The 12,429-nt window shown below is 35.9% G+C and overlaps 1 protein-coding gene across 4 annotated transcripts in view; it reads right to left on the bottom strand.

Annotated features, from left to right (window-relative positions):
* Window positions 1-12,429, bottom strand: part of ANLN (anillin actin binding protein) — a 54,720-nt gene that overhangs the window by 24,483 nt on the left and 17,808 nt on the right. For 3 of the 4 annotated variants that reach the window (XM_029233656.1, XM_029233654.1, XM_029233653.1), the window contains exons 8-15: window positions 9,103-9,226; window positions 4,887-4,997; window positions 3,940-4,175; window positions 3,092-3,237; window positions 2,669-2,816; window positions 2,194-2,329; window positions 1,373-1,555; window positions 277-403 (exon numbers count right to left, since the gene is read on the bottom strand). In XM_029233656.1, the coding sequence (XP_029089489.1) occupies window positions 277-403; window positions 1,373-1,555; window positions 2,194-2,329; window positions 2,669-2,816; window positions 3,092-3,237; window positions 3,940-4,175; window positions 4,887-4,997; window positions 9,103-9,226 (1,211 nt within the window). The remainder of the gene's footprint in view (window positions 1-276; window positions 404-1,372; window positions 1,556-2,193; window positions 2,330-2,668; window positions 2,817-3,091; window positions 3,238-3,939; window positions 4,176-4,886; window positions 4,998-9,102; window positions 9,227-12,429) is intronic. The other variant, XM_029233655.1, reaches the window with a different exon arrangement.

Genomic DNA, 12,429 nt, shown 5'->3' with positions numbered 1-12,429 from the left:
GCATGTGTGTGTGTGTGTAGTAAATACATATGTTAAAACACTTCAAAACATCAAATACCTACAGTCACATGGAAGAAACATGCTACTCAATGGAAGAAAAGATCGGAAACATAAAAGAGTTAAACCAACAAATTGAAAAATGAGTTATTTGTCCATATAAAAACAATAAGCATGCTGCATCTCAAAGATTATAAATTCTACCTGGATGCTTAGACTGTATTAACTCTATTAAAAAAGAAAAGTATGTTTGAACCATCAAAAGCCTAATTTACTTACAAAGTAAATGTAGTAGTGAATGTTAGAGCATCGCCATTAAGAGAATTTGAGGTACTTGCTAATGGTGTGGCTACCATATTTTCAGCTCCTGCTTTTAGTATAATTAAGAAATAGTAATTTGCTGCATCTGTAAGAAATAATCACATTACCTAATAAGCACAAGCAAAATCAGATTTAGCTAATCAGCATTCTGGAAGACCAAATGAATAAAGTAATACTGCAAATGATTTACATAAAATTCATTTTAAATTTTCTAAAGTCAACTTTTCAGACACAAAAAGACGTAAGCAGACAGACATGTTCCTGGAACAGCATCATCAAGGTCTCTTCATTTTAAGTGAATTGAAATAACTTCGCTACACATTCCTCAGTTTCTGCTGACTTCAAATTTTACCTGTTGACCCGAAATTCTTTAGCTAATAGTATACATCTCAAAAGGGTAAATTCTGGTTTGTTATTTCAAGACTGAGATTAAAATACTATATTTCTGTGAAAGTTACCATCCTGCCCTATTTTTCAGATACTGGTGCCATAACCTCCTTTACCCACTTTGTTTAAATATGATTTTAAGTAGAATACATAGCTTAGAAAAGTTTATTTATTCATTCTAGAGGAATAAAGGGAATAAAATTTGAATAGAAGTATCTACACCGTGATGCTCTTCACTCCCACAACCAGTAATTCAGGATTCAAAGAACAAATTTACATGACGGAGTGAATTTTAAATAGAATAGAGTAAGTAAAATAAGTTCTTTTAGATGCCCAATACTTTCCACAATAAAATTAATGCAAGTCAAATGGTCTGTTTTATCAGAATAACTCATCTTAGTAATTTATTTTATGTTCAATATTATGTTTAACAAGCCTTACTTTGAGTTAGACCTATGTCTGTTATTGCATGGATCAGTAAGAACATATATGAAATTTTCCTTGGTTATTTTTATACACACATCTACATAAAAGGAACTAAAGGCCCGAGATACAAGCCTTGTGTCTTCATGCATGCTCTACTTGTTCCCATTTGCACAATTCCAATCTAGGTGAAATTCATAATTTAACATATGATCTAGAAGTGAGTAAATAAAAATTACCATACCTGGTTTCTGAACTGTACTGCAGACAAAATCTGCTTTTAGAGGCAAGCGGATTTCTGACAAAGTAATTGATCCTTTGGAAGGGACAAATTCACTTTGGGATATGGGACCAGCCTTATTCTTCCTCTGAGGCCCTTCATTCTTCAACTTATTCAACTCATCAATCAAAAGTGTTCTCTTCTCAGCTACGTAGAAATATGCAAGTTAATATTTCAAATATTAAAACTGCAATTGTTTCTAAATTAAACCAATTCAAGAAAATGCACTCATGTGGCAATTGTATACAACACCAAAGACAAAATCAGTAACTCTTCCTTCATATAAATAGATGGTAGGTAGTTAGGTAAAACCTTGATTGCTCAATCTGTTCACAAAATCCTTGTAATTTAATACTTCAACTTTTGGTCAGTTTTCTTGCATGGTTAATCTCTCCATCCTAACATGCCCTGTCATCCATCACCACACATACACACAACAAAATTCACACACTTATTTTTAGCTATACATATATAGACAGGTACAGAGACAGAACATGTATGTGTGTGTGCATAAAGAGTGTGTATGTGTGTGAGTTCATGTATTCATTCTTAGCATACTCTTTACACTTCATTTCTTCAAATGCATTCCAGGTTCTTTCACCTTTTCATGCAAACTACACCTTATTTTACATGTAGTGTTTTCACAAACCTTGTAAGAAACAAAAAATAGATCAGCTGAAAAAAAGCCCTTTCTCTAAAATTAGAAATTTCTGAGTATACTAGACAAAATGAGTTTTTCCTGGTTTGAAATTGTGTTGGAATTGTTTCAGGTGTATCACACATACTTGCAATTAGAAGAAGTCTTTCTGCTTCAGCTTCTTCCAGTGACCCTTTTCCATGGTCTTCATCAACACAACAGTTAAGAGCCTGGCTAGCCTGATAGATCACTGTCTGCTGCAAATTTATTTCATTATTGAGTTCCTAGTGAAACCAATGAAAGGAGGAAAAAAACTCACATTTTTAATCACCATTTTCACTTTATTTAAACTTTAATTATAATTTATCCAATTGGGTAATTTCCAAAATCTCCAGAGAGGGAAGTCAAAAGGTTACGGTTTCATTGTTCAAGTTTCTAGACTATGCACCAAAAAAAGAGGACTTCTCTCAAACTGAATTCAGGAGTAAGCTCCTGAGCTCCTACATGTCACACACTGTCCTAGTCACTCAGGATACAGAAATGAATAAGGCTGGGCTCTTGTCCTCAAGGAGCTCACCATCTCGCGCTGTCAACCTTCCAAATCCCCTTTCCACAGTACATACCTGCATTTTCTGTTTGATGTTAACCTGACAAGGAAAGCCATTCTTTTTTTCATTCAATTTTGAAGTAACATCTTCCTTCCGAACAATCACCTGCTTTATTGAAGGACGGTCTGTTTCTTTGACTCTTTGAGATCTATATGCATCAATGCTTCAGGAAATAAGTTATACTCTATTAGAAATCCAGCAACACACTAAGCACTACCCTTTGTTGAACATATCAGCAGAATATTGATATTGCAACATATCAGTAGAACACTTCACTAGAATGGAAAATGCCATTGGGTGAAAGAGAGCCTTCCCAAAGCTATTTCAAAGTTTTATAAAGATTAATACTAATAACACTATAATTATAAATAACAAAACTTGTTATGTCAGTCTAAACCATGACCCTTAGTGAGTGAATGTCTTCTAAGATGTTCTCACCTGTAAGGAAGATCATGACCTTCATGACCTATACCATCACCAGACTCAGCTCGAGGGACACGGGTTCTTTGGAATTTTCCTGGCTTTGGACTCTCATCACTTATGCTGGTGTCTTTCAACTCCCAGCTAGGCGAAGAAACTAAATTCTGCAGGAAGGCACATCAGATATTAGATTTTATGGATGACACTGATTCTAAATGAGAAATCTGAGGAATTGAATGACTTTATTACTAGAAAATAAACATCCAATAAGTTGACCGATTCATCATAAAAACAAGGCAAACTTAAATAAGTTCCTAAAATGTATATGAATAAAAGTTCAAAGACAGCTGAAGCCTACACTTGTAACTCTTTTTAAAAAATATTTCTAATTGAATCAATCTCCAGAAAAAGGTGCAGCTATTCAATTTAGGGTGATAGCTTATAACAGTAGAGTTAGCTCTCAATAAATGTTAGTTATCTATCTGGTGCTAAATACTAATATACTAATATGACCTAATATGCACTTCACCCCCATAATGTAGGTACTATTTTTAACCTAATTTAACATTTAACTGTGGCAAAGAGGTTAAATAACCTGACCCATAAACATCGCTTAATGGCAGAGCCAGGATTTGAGCCCAAATGTCTGGCCTTTTAAGCCATGTTACAGTTTGGATTTCATCTAAGGCCAAAAACAAACCACTGAAGAGTTTTAAGCTCTCTTTTAAGAGAATTAACATCAGGTTTGCAAAATACCCCTGGCTACAGAGTGCCAAATCCCCATGCACCAACTAAAACAAAAAGGGACCCCAATTCTACTTAGTTTCTTTATGTGCTGGGCCTGTTTACATTTAGTCCTTTCTTACCTCTGGACTTACCACACCAACTGTCTGTGCTAATGGAGCAAGTAAAGACATCGAGGAGATATTCAGTGCATCTTCCTGTTCGCTGCTTTCTGCATCTGCATTATCCATCTCCTCCTGGCTCTTTTCCACATCTAGTTCACCTTCCTCTAGGACATCACTGAAGATGTCATTAATGACTTTTGAACTGTTGATATCATCATCATCATCCACACTCATCTCAATTTCACGTACCACCTCTGCAAAATATTCCAACAGGTAAATACTGTGATTCAGACCTTTAAGAATTAAACGGATAACAGAGAAGACCTAACATTCATATGCTTACTCAATAAACCGGAAGAAAAAGGCCTATGAAAAAGTACCTCCTAAACAAACAAAACAAAAAGAAATAGAATACTACTAATATAAAGTTCCAATAACATTTTCTAAGTAATAAAGGTGGGAACTATCAAAAGCTGATTCAATTCTTTGGGTTTAAGAAAGAATATTAAAAACCCAGAATGCAAGATAATAGCCAAAAGCTTCAGATTTACAAAAAATATTTTTTCAAATAATTCTTTTTCTATTGTTGGGAACTGCCCTTTCACATTGCAGTCAATAATAGGAAAATATTAACATCACTTAGGGCAGGGGTCACAAATAAACTTCAAGGGCCACTGATTCCTCTAACCATACATGCAGAGTGTGGAAGGGCAGCACATTTCCTTTCCCTTTGAAAGTGAGTGATAGCCTTAATCAGATTTTCACAGGAGCCTGGGACCTAAAGATAACTGTTAACAGTACTGTACTTTGTGAAAGCTAGAGTATTTCCTAGTGGGGAAAAAAGAGAATATTATAAAATCATATTTTGAAATATAGAACACTGCATATTTGAATATGAGAATACTAATTCTCCTAGCGTGTCCAGAGTTAATAAGAGACAAGGAATGAAAACAACGAAAACCAACCAGTCAGCTGTTCAACCTTTGGGTCTGATGTTACTTTTAAGGACTTTTCCTCTTCTAAAAACAATGTTATTTTCAAAGGGCTAGACTTCGTCATTTCACATTCAGTAAAACCTAAAAAAATTTTAGGAAAAACCATATGAATATATATATAAAAACTTAGAGTTTTTCAATTAAGGAATCTTACATATCTTGTTTTCTGATTATAAAGCTATACATTTCAAATCCAGAAATGCATAAAGTAGAGAATCCCCCAAAGCACCTGTCTTCTCTTAACTTTCCCATCTCTCTCTTCTTCCCTAGAAGAGAAAGGGGACACTAATATTACCAGGTTATTGCTTGTTCTTCCAGTTTTCCCCCTATGTATACATATGTATATATCCTTTAAAAAAATTTTCCCATTATTTTATCTTATTTTATTTTATTTTTTAAACATCTTTGTTGGAATATAATTGCTTTACAATGTTTTGTTAGTTTCTGCTGTATAACAAAGTGAATCAGCTATACGTATACATACATCCCCATATCCTCTCCTTCTGGCGTCTCCCTCCAACCCTCCCTATCCCAGCCGTCTAGGTGGTCACAAAGCACCAAGCTGATCTCCTTATGCTATGCGCTGCTTCCCACTAGCTATCTATTTTACATTTGGTAGTGTATATATGTCAATGCCACTCTCTCACTTTGTCCCAGCTCACCCTTCCCCCTCCCCGTGTCCTCAAGTCCATTCTCTACATCTGCATCTTTATTCCTGTCCTGCCCCTAAGTTCATCAGAACCACTTTTTTTTTTTTTTTTAGAGTCCATATATATGTGTTAGCATATGGTATTTGTTTTTCTCTTTCTGACTTACTTCACTCTGTATGACAGACTCTAGGTCCATCCACCTCACTACAAATAACTCAATTTCATTTCTTTTTATGGCTGAGTAATATTCCATTGTATATATGTGCCACATCTTCTTCATCCATTCATCTGTTGATGGACACTTAGGTTGCTTCCATGTCCTGGCTATTGTAAATAGTGTGATCATACTACACGTGCTCTTCTGCATTTTGTTTTTTGCTTTTTAAAAAGTGTCAATAAAAACACTTAACTAGCAATAGAAAAACACTACTTCAACATAATAAAGACCATATATGAGAAGCCCACAGCTAACATTATACTTAATGGTAAAAGATTGAAAGCTTTTCCTCCAAGATCAGGAACAAGACAAGCTAGAGATAAGCCCACTCTCACCATTTCTAGTCAACATAGCTTTTTAAAAGTCCTAGTTAGAGCAATAGGCAAGAAAAAGAAATTAAAAGAATCCAAATTTTAAAAGAAGTAAAATTATCTCTGTTCACAGATAACATGATCTTATATACAGAAAACTCTAAAGATTCCACACACAAAAAAACTGTTAGAATAATATACAAATTCAGCAAAGATGCAGAATACAAAATCAACACAAAAAAAACAGTTGCATTTCTATATACTAACAATGAACAATCTGAAGAGCAAATTAAGAAAACAATTCCATTTACAATAGCATCAAACAGAATAAAATACTTAGGAATAAACCTAACCAAGGAGGTGATAGACTTGTATACTGAAAAGTACAAAATATTGCTGAAAGACATTAAAAAACACACAAATAGATGGAAAGACATCCCATGTTCATGGACTGGAAGACTTAATATTGTTAAGATGTCAATACTACCCAAAGCAATCTACAGATTCAATGCAAATCTTATCAAAATCCCAACAGCACTTTTTGGAGAAATAGAAAGTCTGTCCTAAAATTCATATGGAACTTCAAGAGACCCTGAATATCCAAAACAATTTTGAAAGAGAACAAAGTTAGAAGACTGACATTTCCTGATTTCAAAACATATTACAAAGCTATAATAATCAATATAGTATGATACTAGCATAAAGATAGACATATAGACCAATGGAAAAGAAGAGAGAGCCCAGAAATAAAACTTCACATAAACGGTCAAATGATCTTTAACAAGGCTGCCAAGATAATTCAATGGGGAAAGGGCAAATGATGTTGGGAAAACTGGATATTTACATGCAAAGAATTAAGTTGGACCTTTATCTGATGCCATATCCAAAAATCAACTCAAAATGGATTAAAGACATAATGTAAGAATCAAAACTATAAAACTCCCAGAAGAAAACATAGAGAGAAAGAAAGCTTCATGACATTGGATTTGGTGATGATTTCCTGGGTATAACACAAAGCAGGCAACAAAAGCAAAATTAGACAAATGGGACTACATCAAACTTAAAAACTTTTGTGGGAGCGGGGGCAAGGTAGGAGTAGGGGATTAAGAGGTACAAACCACTATGTATAAAATAAGTAAGTTTCAAGGATATACTGTCCAGCACATGGAAAATATTTTATGATAACTAAAATGGAGTATAATCTATAAAAATGTTTAATCATTATGTTGTACACCTAAAACTAATATAATATTGTCAACCAACTACACCTCAATTTAAAAAAAAAAGTTTTGTGTATCAACCTACTGAATGTGAGAAAATATTTGCAAATCATATATTTGACAAGGGGTTAATATTCAGAATATAAGAACTCCTACAACTCAGTAACAAAAAATCAACCTAATTTAAAAATGGGCAAAGGACATGAACAGATGCTTCTCCAAAGATGATATACAAATGGCCAACAAGCATGCAAAAAGATGCTCAACATTTCCAATCATAGGAGAAATGCAAATCAAAATCACAATGAGCTAATAACTCATACCTATTAGGATAGCTACTGTCAAGAAAACAAAAAATAACAAGTGTTGATGAGGGTGTGGAGAAATTAGAATGCTTGTGCACTGTTGGTGAGACTGTAAATAGTGTGACCACTCTGGAAACCAGCATAATAGTTCCTCAAAATATTAAAAATAGAACTACTGCATGATCAAGCAATCCCACTTCTGGGTATACAGCCAAAAGAATTGAAAGCAGGGTCTCGAAGAGATATTTGCATACCCATGTTCATAACAGCACTATCCACAATGGCCAAGAGGTGGAAGCAACTCACATGTCCATCAATGGATAATGGATAAACAAAATATGGTATATCTACACAATAAAATATTATTCAGCCTTAAAAAGGAAGGCAGTCCTGTCACACATTTGACATGTGACATGTCAACATGGATGAAACCTGGGATGTTATGCTAAATTAAATATGCTAGCCACAAAAAGACAAATACTGTATTATCGCACTTATATGAGGTATCTAATCTATATGAGGTAGTCAAATTCATAGAAAGAGAATGTAGAATGCTGGTGACCAGAGGCTCAGGAGAGGGAAAAGGGGAGTTGTTGTTTAATGGGTATAGAGTTTCAGTTTTGCCAAATGAAAGTTCCAGAGATCTGTTCCTCAACAGTGTGAATATACTTAACACTACTGAACTGTACACTTAAAAATTGTTAAGATGGGGCTTCCCTGGTGGCGCAGTGGTTGAGGGTACGCCTGCCGATGCAGGGGACGCGGGTTCGTGCCCCAGTCCAGGAAGATCCCACGTGCCGCGGAGCGGCTAGGCCCGTGAGCCATTGCCGCTGAGCCTGTGCGTCCGGAGCCTGTGCTCCGCAACGGGAGAGGCCGCAACAGTGAGAGGCCCGCATACCACACACACACAAAAATTGTTACGATGGCGAATTTCAGTAATATGTTTTTTTACCACTACTGTTTTTTTTAATTTAACTGTCAACGATATATTAAATGTCATTACATACAAAGCTACCTTATTCATTTTAAGCAGCTACATAATACTTGATTACATGGATTTAGCACAATTTATTTACAGTCTTCTACTGATCTGCATTTAGGTCATTTAAATCTTATTACTATTACAAATGGTGCTACAATTAATATATTTGTACATACACCTGTGCACACTAGTTCTAAGAATTCAACTTACAGAAACACTTGCAGAGCACACACACTTTACAATTCAATAGATATTACTGAATTTTTCTCCAAAAAATACTTATAGTAATTTACACTCTCATCAAGTGTATGCGTTCTCACTCTGGAAAGATAACTAAGGAAGAAGGATATTGCATGACTAGAAATGAGAAGGTAAGTGGAAATGAAGAAATGAATCTCTCTTTTTACACTAAAACAGCATTTCTGCTTTCCAATCCAATTTCCAAAACTATGGTAGACTGAAATCTACATTTTAAGTGAAGTAGAAATAGAAAACGCTTACCCGTAGGTTCTATACTAGAAGGTTGTGCTGGTGTCTGATTTTCTGTCACCTTTTCTGTTACTGGAAGTGATGGGGTATTTGGACCAACTTGTTTTCTGAGGGGAGTGCTCTGACAGTGAATTTCCTGCAAAAAGCAAATGAAGAGATAAACTTTACCTCTCAAAACTGTAAATTTTGTCTTTTTACATGTCATTAAATGAAACAAGAGTCATTGTTCTATATAAGCTTCCTCAGAACAAAACAGATAATGAATGTGAAAGGCTCCAGCCATGTTTAGAACACAAAAGGCCTCGGTGCTAGTTCATATTCTTGGTAATTAATAGTAAGTAAAATCTTTTTTAGAGACCAGTAGGCAAGCGAGAATGAAAATCCACATCAGAGTTCAGCTTTAGATAAACCAATTCAGGTGAAAGCCACATATTGGGAAAAAATAGTCTCCTCAGAAAGAACAAAACAAATACAAGCAAAACCACACGCCACTTCCTCAACCCTTTCTAGCCACCACCTCCTTGCTCCCTTCCCTTTAGAACCAAACTTCTGAGGACTGCTTATACTCCTGGACTCTGCTCTTCACCCACTGCTACCTGCATGCTACCCTCACCACTTCATTAAAAGGCTCTGCCAAGTCACAACAAGCTCCTTATTTCAAAACCCAGTGGTCTCAGTCCAGTCTACGTCTGACAACAAACACTTGGCAATACCAACCACTCCTCCCTTCTGAAAGGCTCTTTCTTCCCTTGACTTCAGTTACGCCATACTCAACTGCTTTTCCCTCCCATCTTTTAGGCTGCTCTTTCTGTGGGTACCACAGATGAGTTCTGAGGTGGGGAGACCCCTGAACTCCCCATTACTGTGTTCAGAATTTTCTTTACATGTATATGTGCAACTGTCTGGGGAGGGATTCCACAGGTTTACCAGGAATCATTTAACAAAAAAATCATTTAAGAACGGTTGCTTTTTATCTTCCAGAGATGTAGAAGGAAAACCGTGAGACTATGACCTACCGGCAACCAAGCGAAGAAGGTGCTTCAAGCAGAAGAGAGTGATTCACAATGTCAAATGCTGCTAATAATAGGTCAAGTTAAACACCTGAAAACTGATTACTGAAGATCACTGGTGAATTTGATATGGGTAGTGGTGAAAGCCTGAGTGGAGAGATCAAAAGAGAAGGGAAGAGAAAAACTGGAAGATACAAGTAGAGACACCCTTTTGGAAGAGTCTGGATGAAAAGGAGGCAAAGAAAGGGAGGGGAATAGGAGAATCAAAAGAGTTGTTTTTGTTTTAAGATCACAGATAATAGCTTGCTCTATGCTGATAGGAAGGATTAGCCCATTCATTCCTTCTTCCAAAGACAAATTTACTGTGCTCCTACTGTGAGTCAAGCACTGAGAACATAGACAGAGATGAATAAGGCTCTCATAGACAGTGGTGAAAAACAAAGTTAAAACAACTATAGGAAGATAAATATTCCAGTGAGGTAAAAACAGGATGACATGGGCCCAAAAAAGCAGGAGGGGGACTGGGAAAAGGGCCAAGTAAAAAATTCCAGAGGGAATTAAAATTTAACCTATTCTTAATGAAGCAGGCGCTCACCACAGAGATATTTCATCCAGAGAGACTAGCAAGGCAAAGACAAAGAGATCTGAAAATATGCATACACTTGAGAGACTACAAATAGTCTGCATGGCAGGACTGAAGCGGAGCAGGGAAGAGAAGCCAGATTTCTGAATGATTCTAGATGTCAAGCCAAGCACTTTAGACATTTTTCTGATGTTAGCTATGGGGAGCTCTCCAGGATTTTAAGCAAGGGAATACATGCCTATCTGCCTTTTACAAATATTTTTCTAGCAGCAGTGGGTTAGATGGACTGGAGAGAAGCCAGACTAAAAGCAGGGTGTTCACACAAAGCTATGTTAATGATTAAGGCAATGGCAGAGGAAAATACACAAGACAAGGAAGCTTGGTGACATACTTAGAAAATGTATCACTGGATGTGTGTGTGCTTATGTGTGCATGTGCTAGAGGCCAGCAGGTGGGAAGACATAGTAACAAGAGGAAGGAGCCAAGGAGGTACTGCCAGATTGTTTTAGATGAGGAAGTATAGAGTAAAGCCCTAAGTGAAGACAGAGACTACATGGGGAAGATATTCCAGCAAAGCATAGAAAGCTCTGCCCGCCAACCAAAGCTCAACTAGAGTTCAGGAGAGAGATGAGGGCAGAATAGCCAAGCATTATCAGCATTTCTGTGATTGACTGAACCTAGGATATGAGGATGGGAAAGAGATGTTCCAGGACAAGTGAGACCGAAAAAATGGTCGAGATCAGGACCTTGAGAAACATGATTTGTTAAGCAAGGGAACTGATAAAAAAAAAAAACAAAATCAAATAGATCCTTCTCAAAGAATAAATGTATTATTCTATTTCTACTGGTAGCCACGTTAAATATAGTTCTATTATTTTTAGCTTAAAAAATACATCCTAACACAGGAAAATTAAGAGGTGCAAACTTCCAGCTATAAAATAAATGAATGACAGGGATGAAAGGTACAGCACTGGGAATACAGTCAATAATAATGTAATATCTTCCTACGGTGACAGGTGCTAACGAGACTTATTGTGGTGATCATTCTGTAATGTCTAGAAACATCGAATCGCTGTACTGTGCAACAGGAACGAACACAGTGGTGGAGGCCAATTATACTTCAAAAACAAACAAACTAACTCAGACAAAATGATCGTCTTTGTGGTTGCCAAAGGAGGGGGTAGGGAAGGGGGAATGGGATGAAAGTGGTCAACAGGTATAAACTTCCAGTTATGAGATGAATAAGTACTAGAGATATGATGTACAACCTGATTTACATCATTAACACTGCTGTATGTTATGAGAGTAAATCCTAAGAGTTCACATCACAAGGAAAATATGTTTTTTTCTATTTCCTTAATTTTGTATCTATGAGATGATGGAGGTTCACTAAACTTATTGTGGTAATCATTTCATAATGTATGTAAGTCAAATCACTAAACATTTACAGTGCTGTATGTCAATTATATCTCAATAAAACTGAAAGTAAAATGTGTATATACATATATATACATACACATATATATATATATATATATATATATATCTCCTAACACAGTATTTTGTACACAGTAGGCATGTAGATGAAACAAAAGCTAGTTTAACACAGTAGGGATTTTGTTGAAGGCTTACCAATGAAACTTGACCACAAATAATATGAGTAAAGAGAAATCTGGGAGGTATTTGGTGACTGAAAGAATTACAGATAGTCTAAAAGTATGGTATTTGGGGAGAGATATATAATCA

The sequence above is a fragment of the Monodon monoceros genome, unplaced genomic scaffold (assembly GCF_005190385.1).
Source record: "Monodon monoceros isolate NGI ecotype Baffin Bay Population unplaced genomic scaffold, NGI_Narwhal_1 Super_Scaffold_2, whole genome shotgun sequence".
NCBI classification, from domain to species: Eukaryota; Metazoa; Chordata; class Mammalia; order Artiodactyla; family Monodontidae; genus Monodon; species Monodon monoceros.
This window is presented reverse-complemented; position numbering and strand designations above follow the sequence as displayed.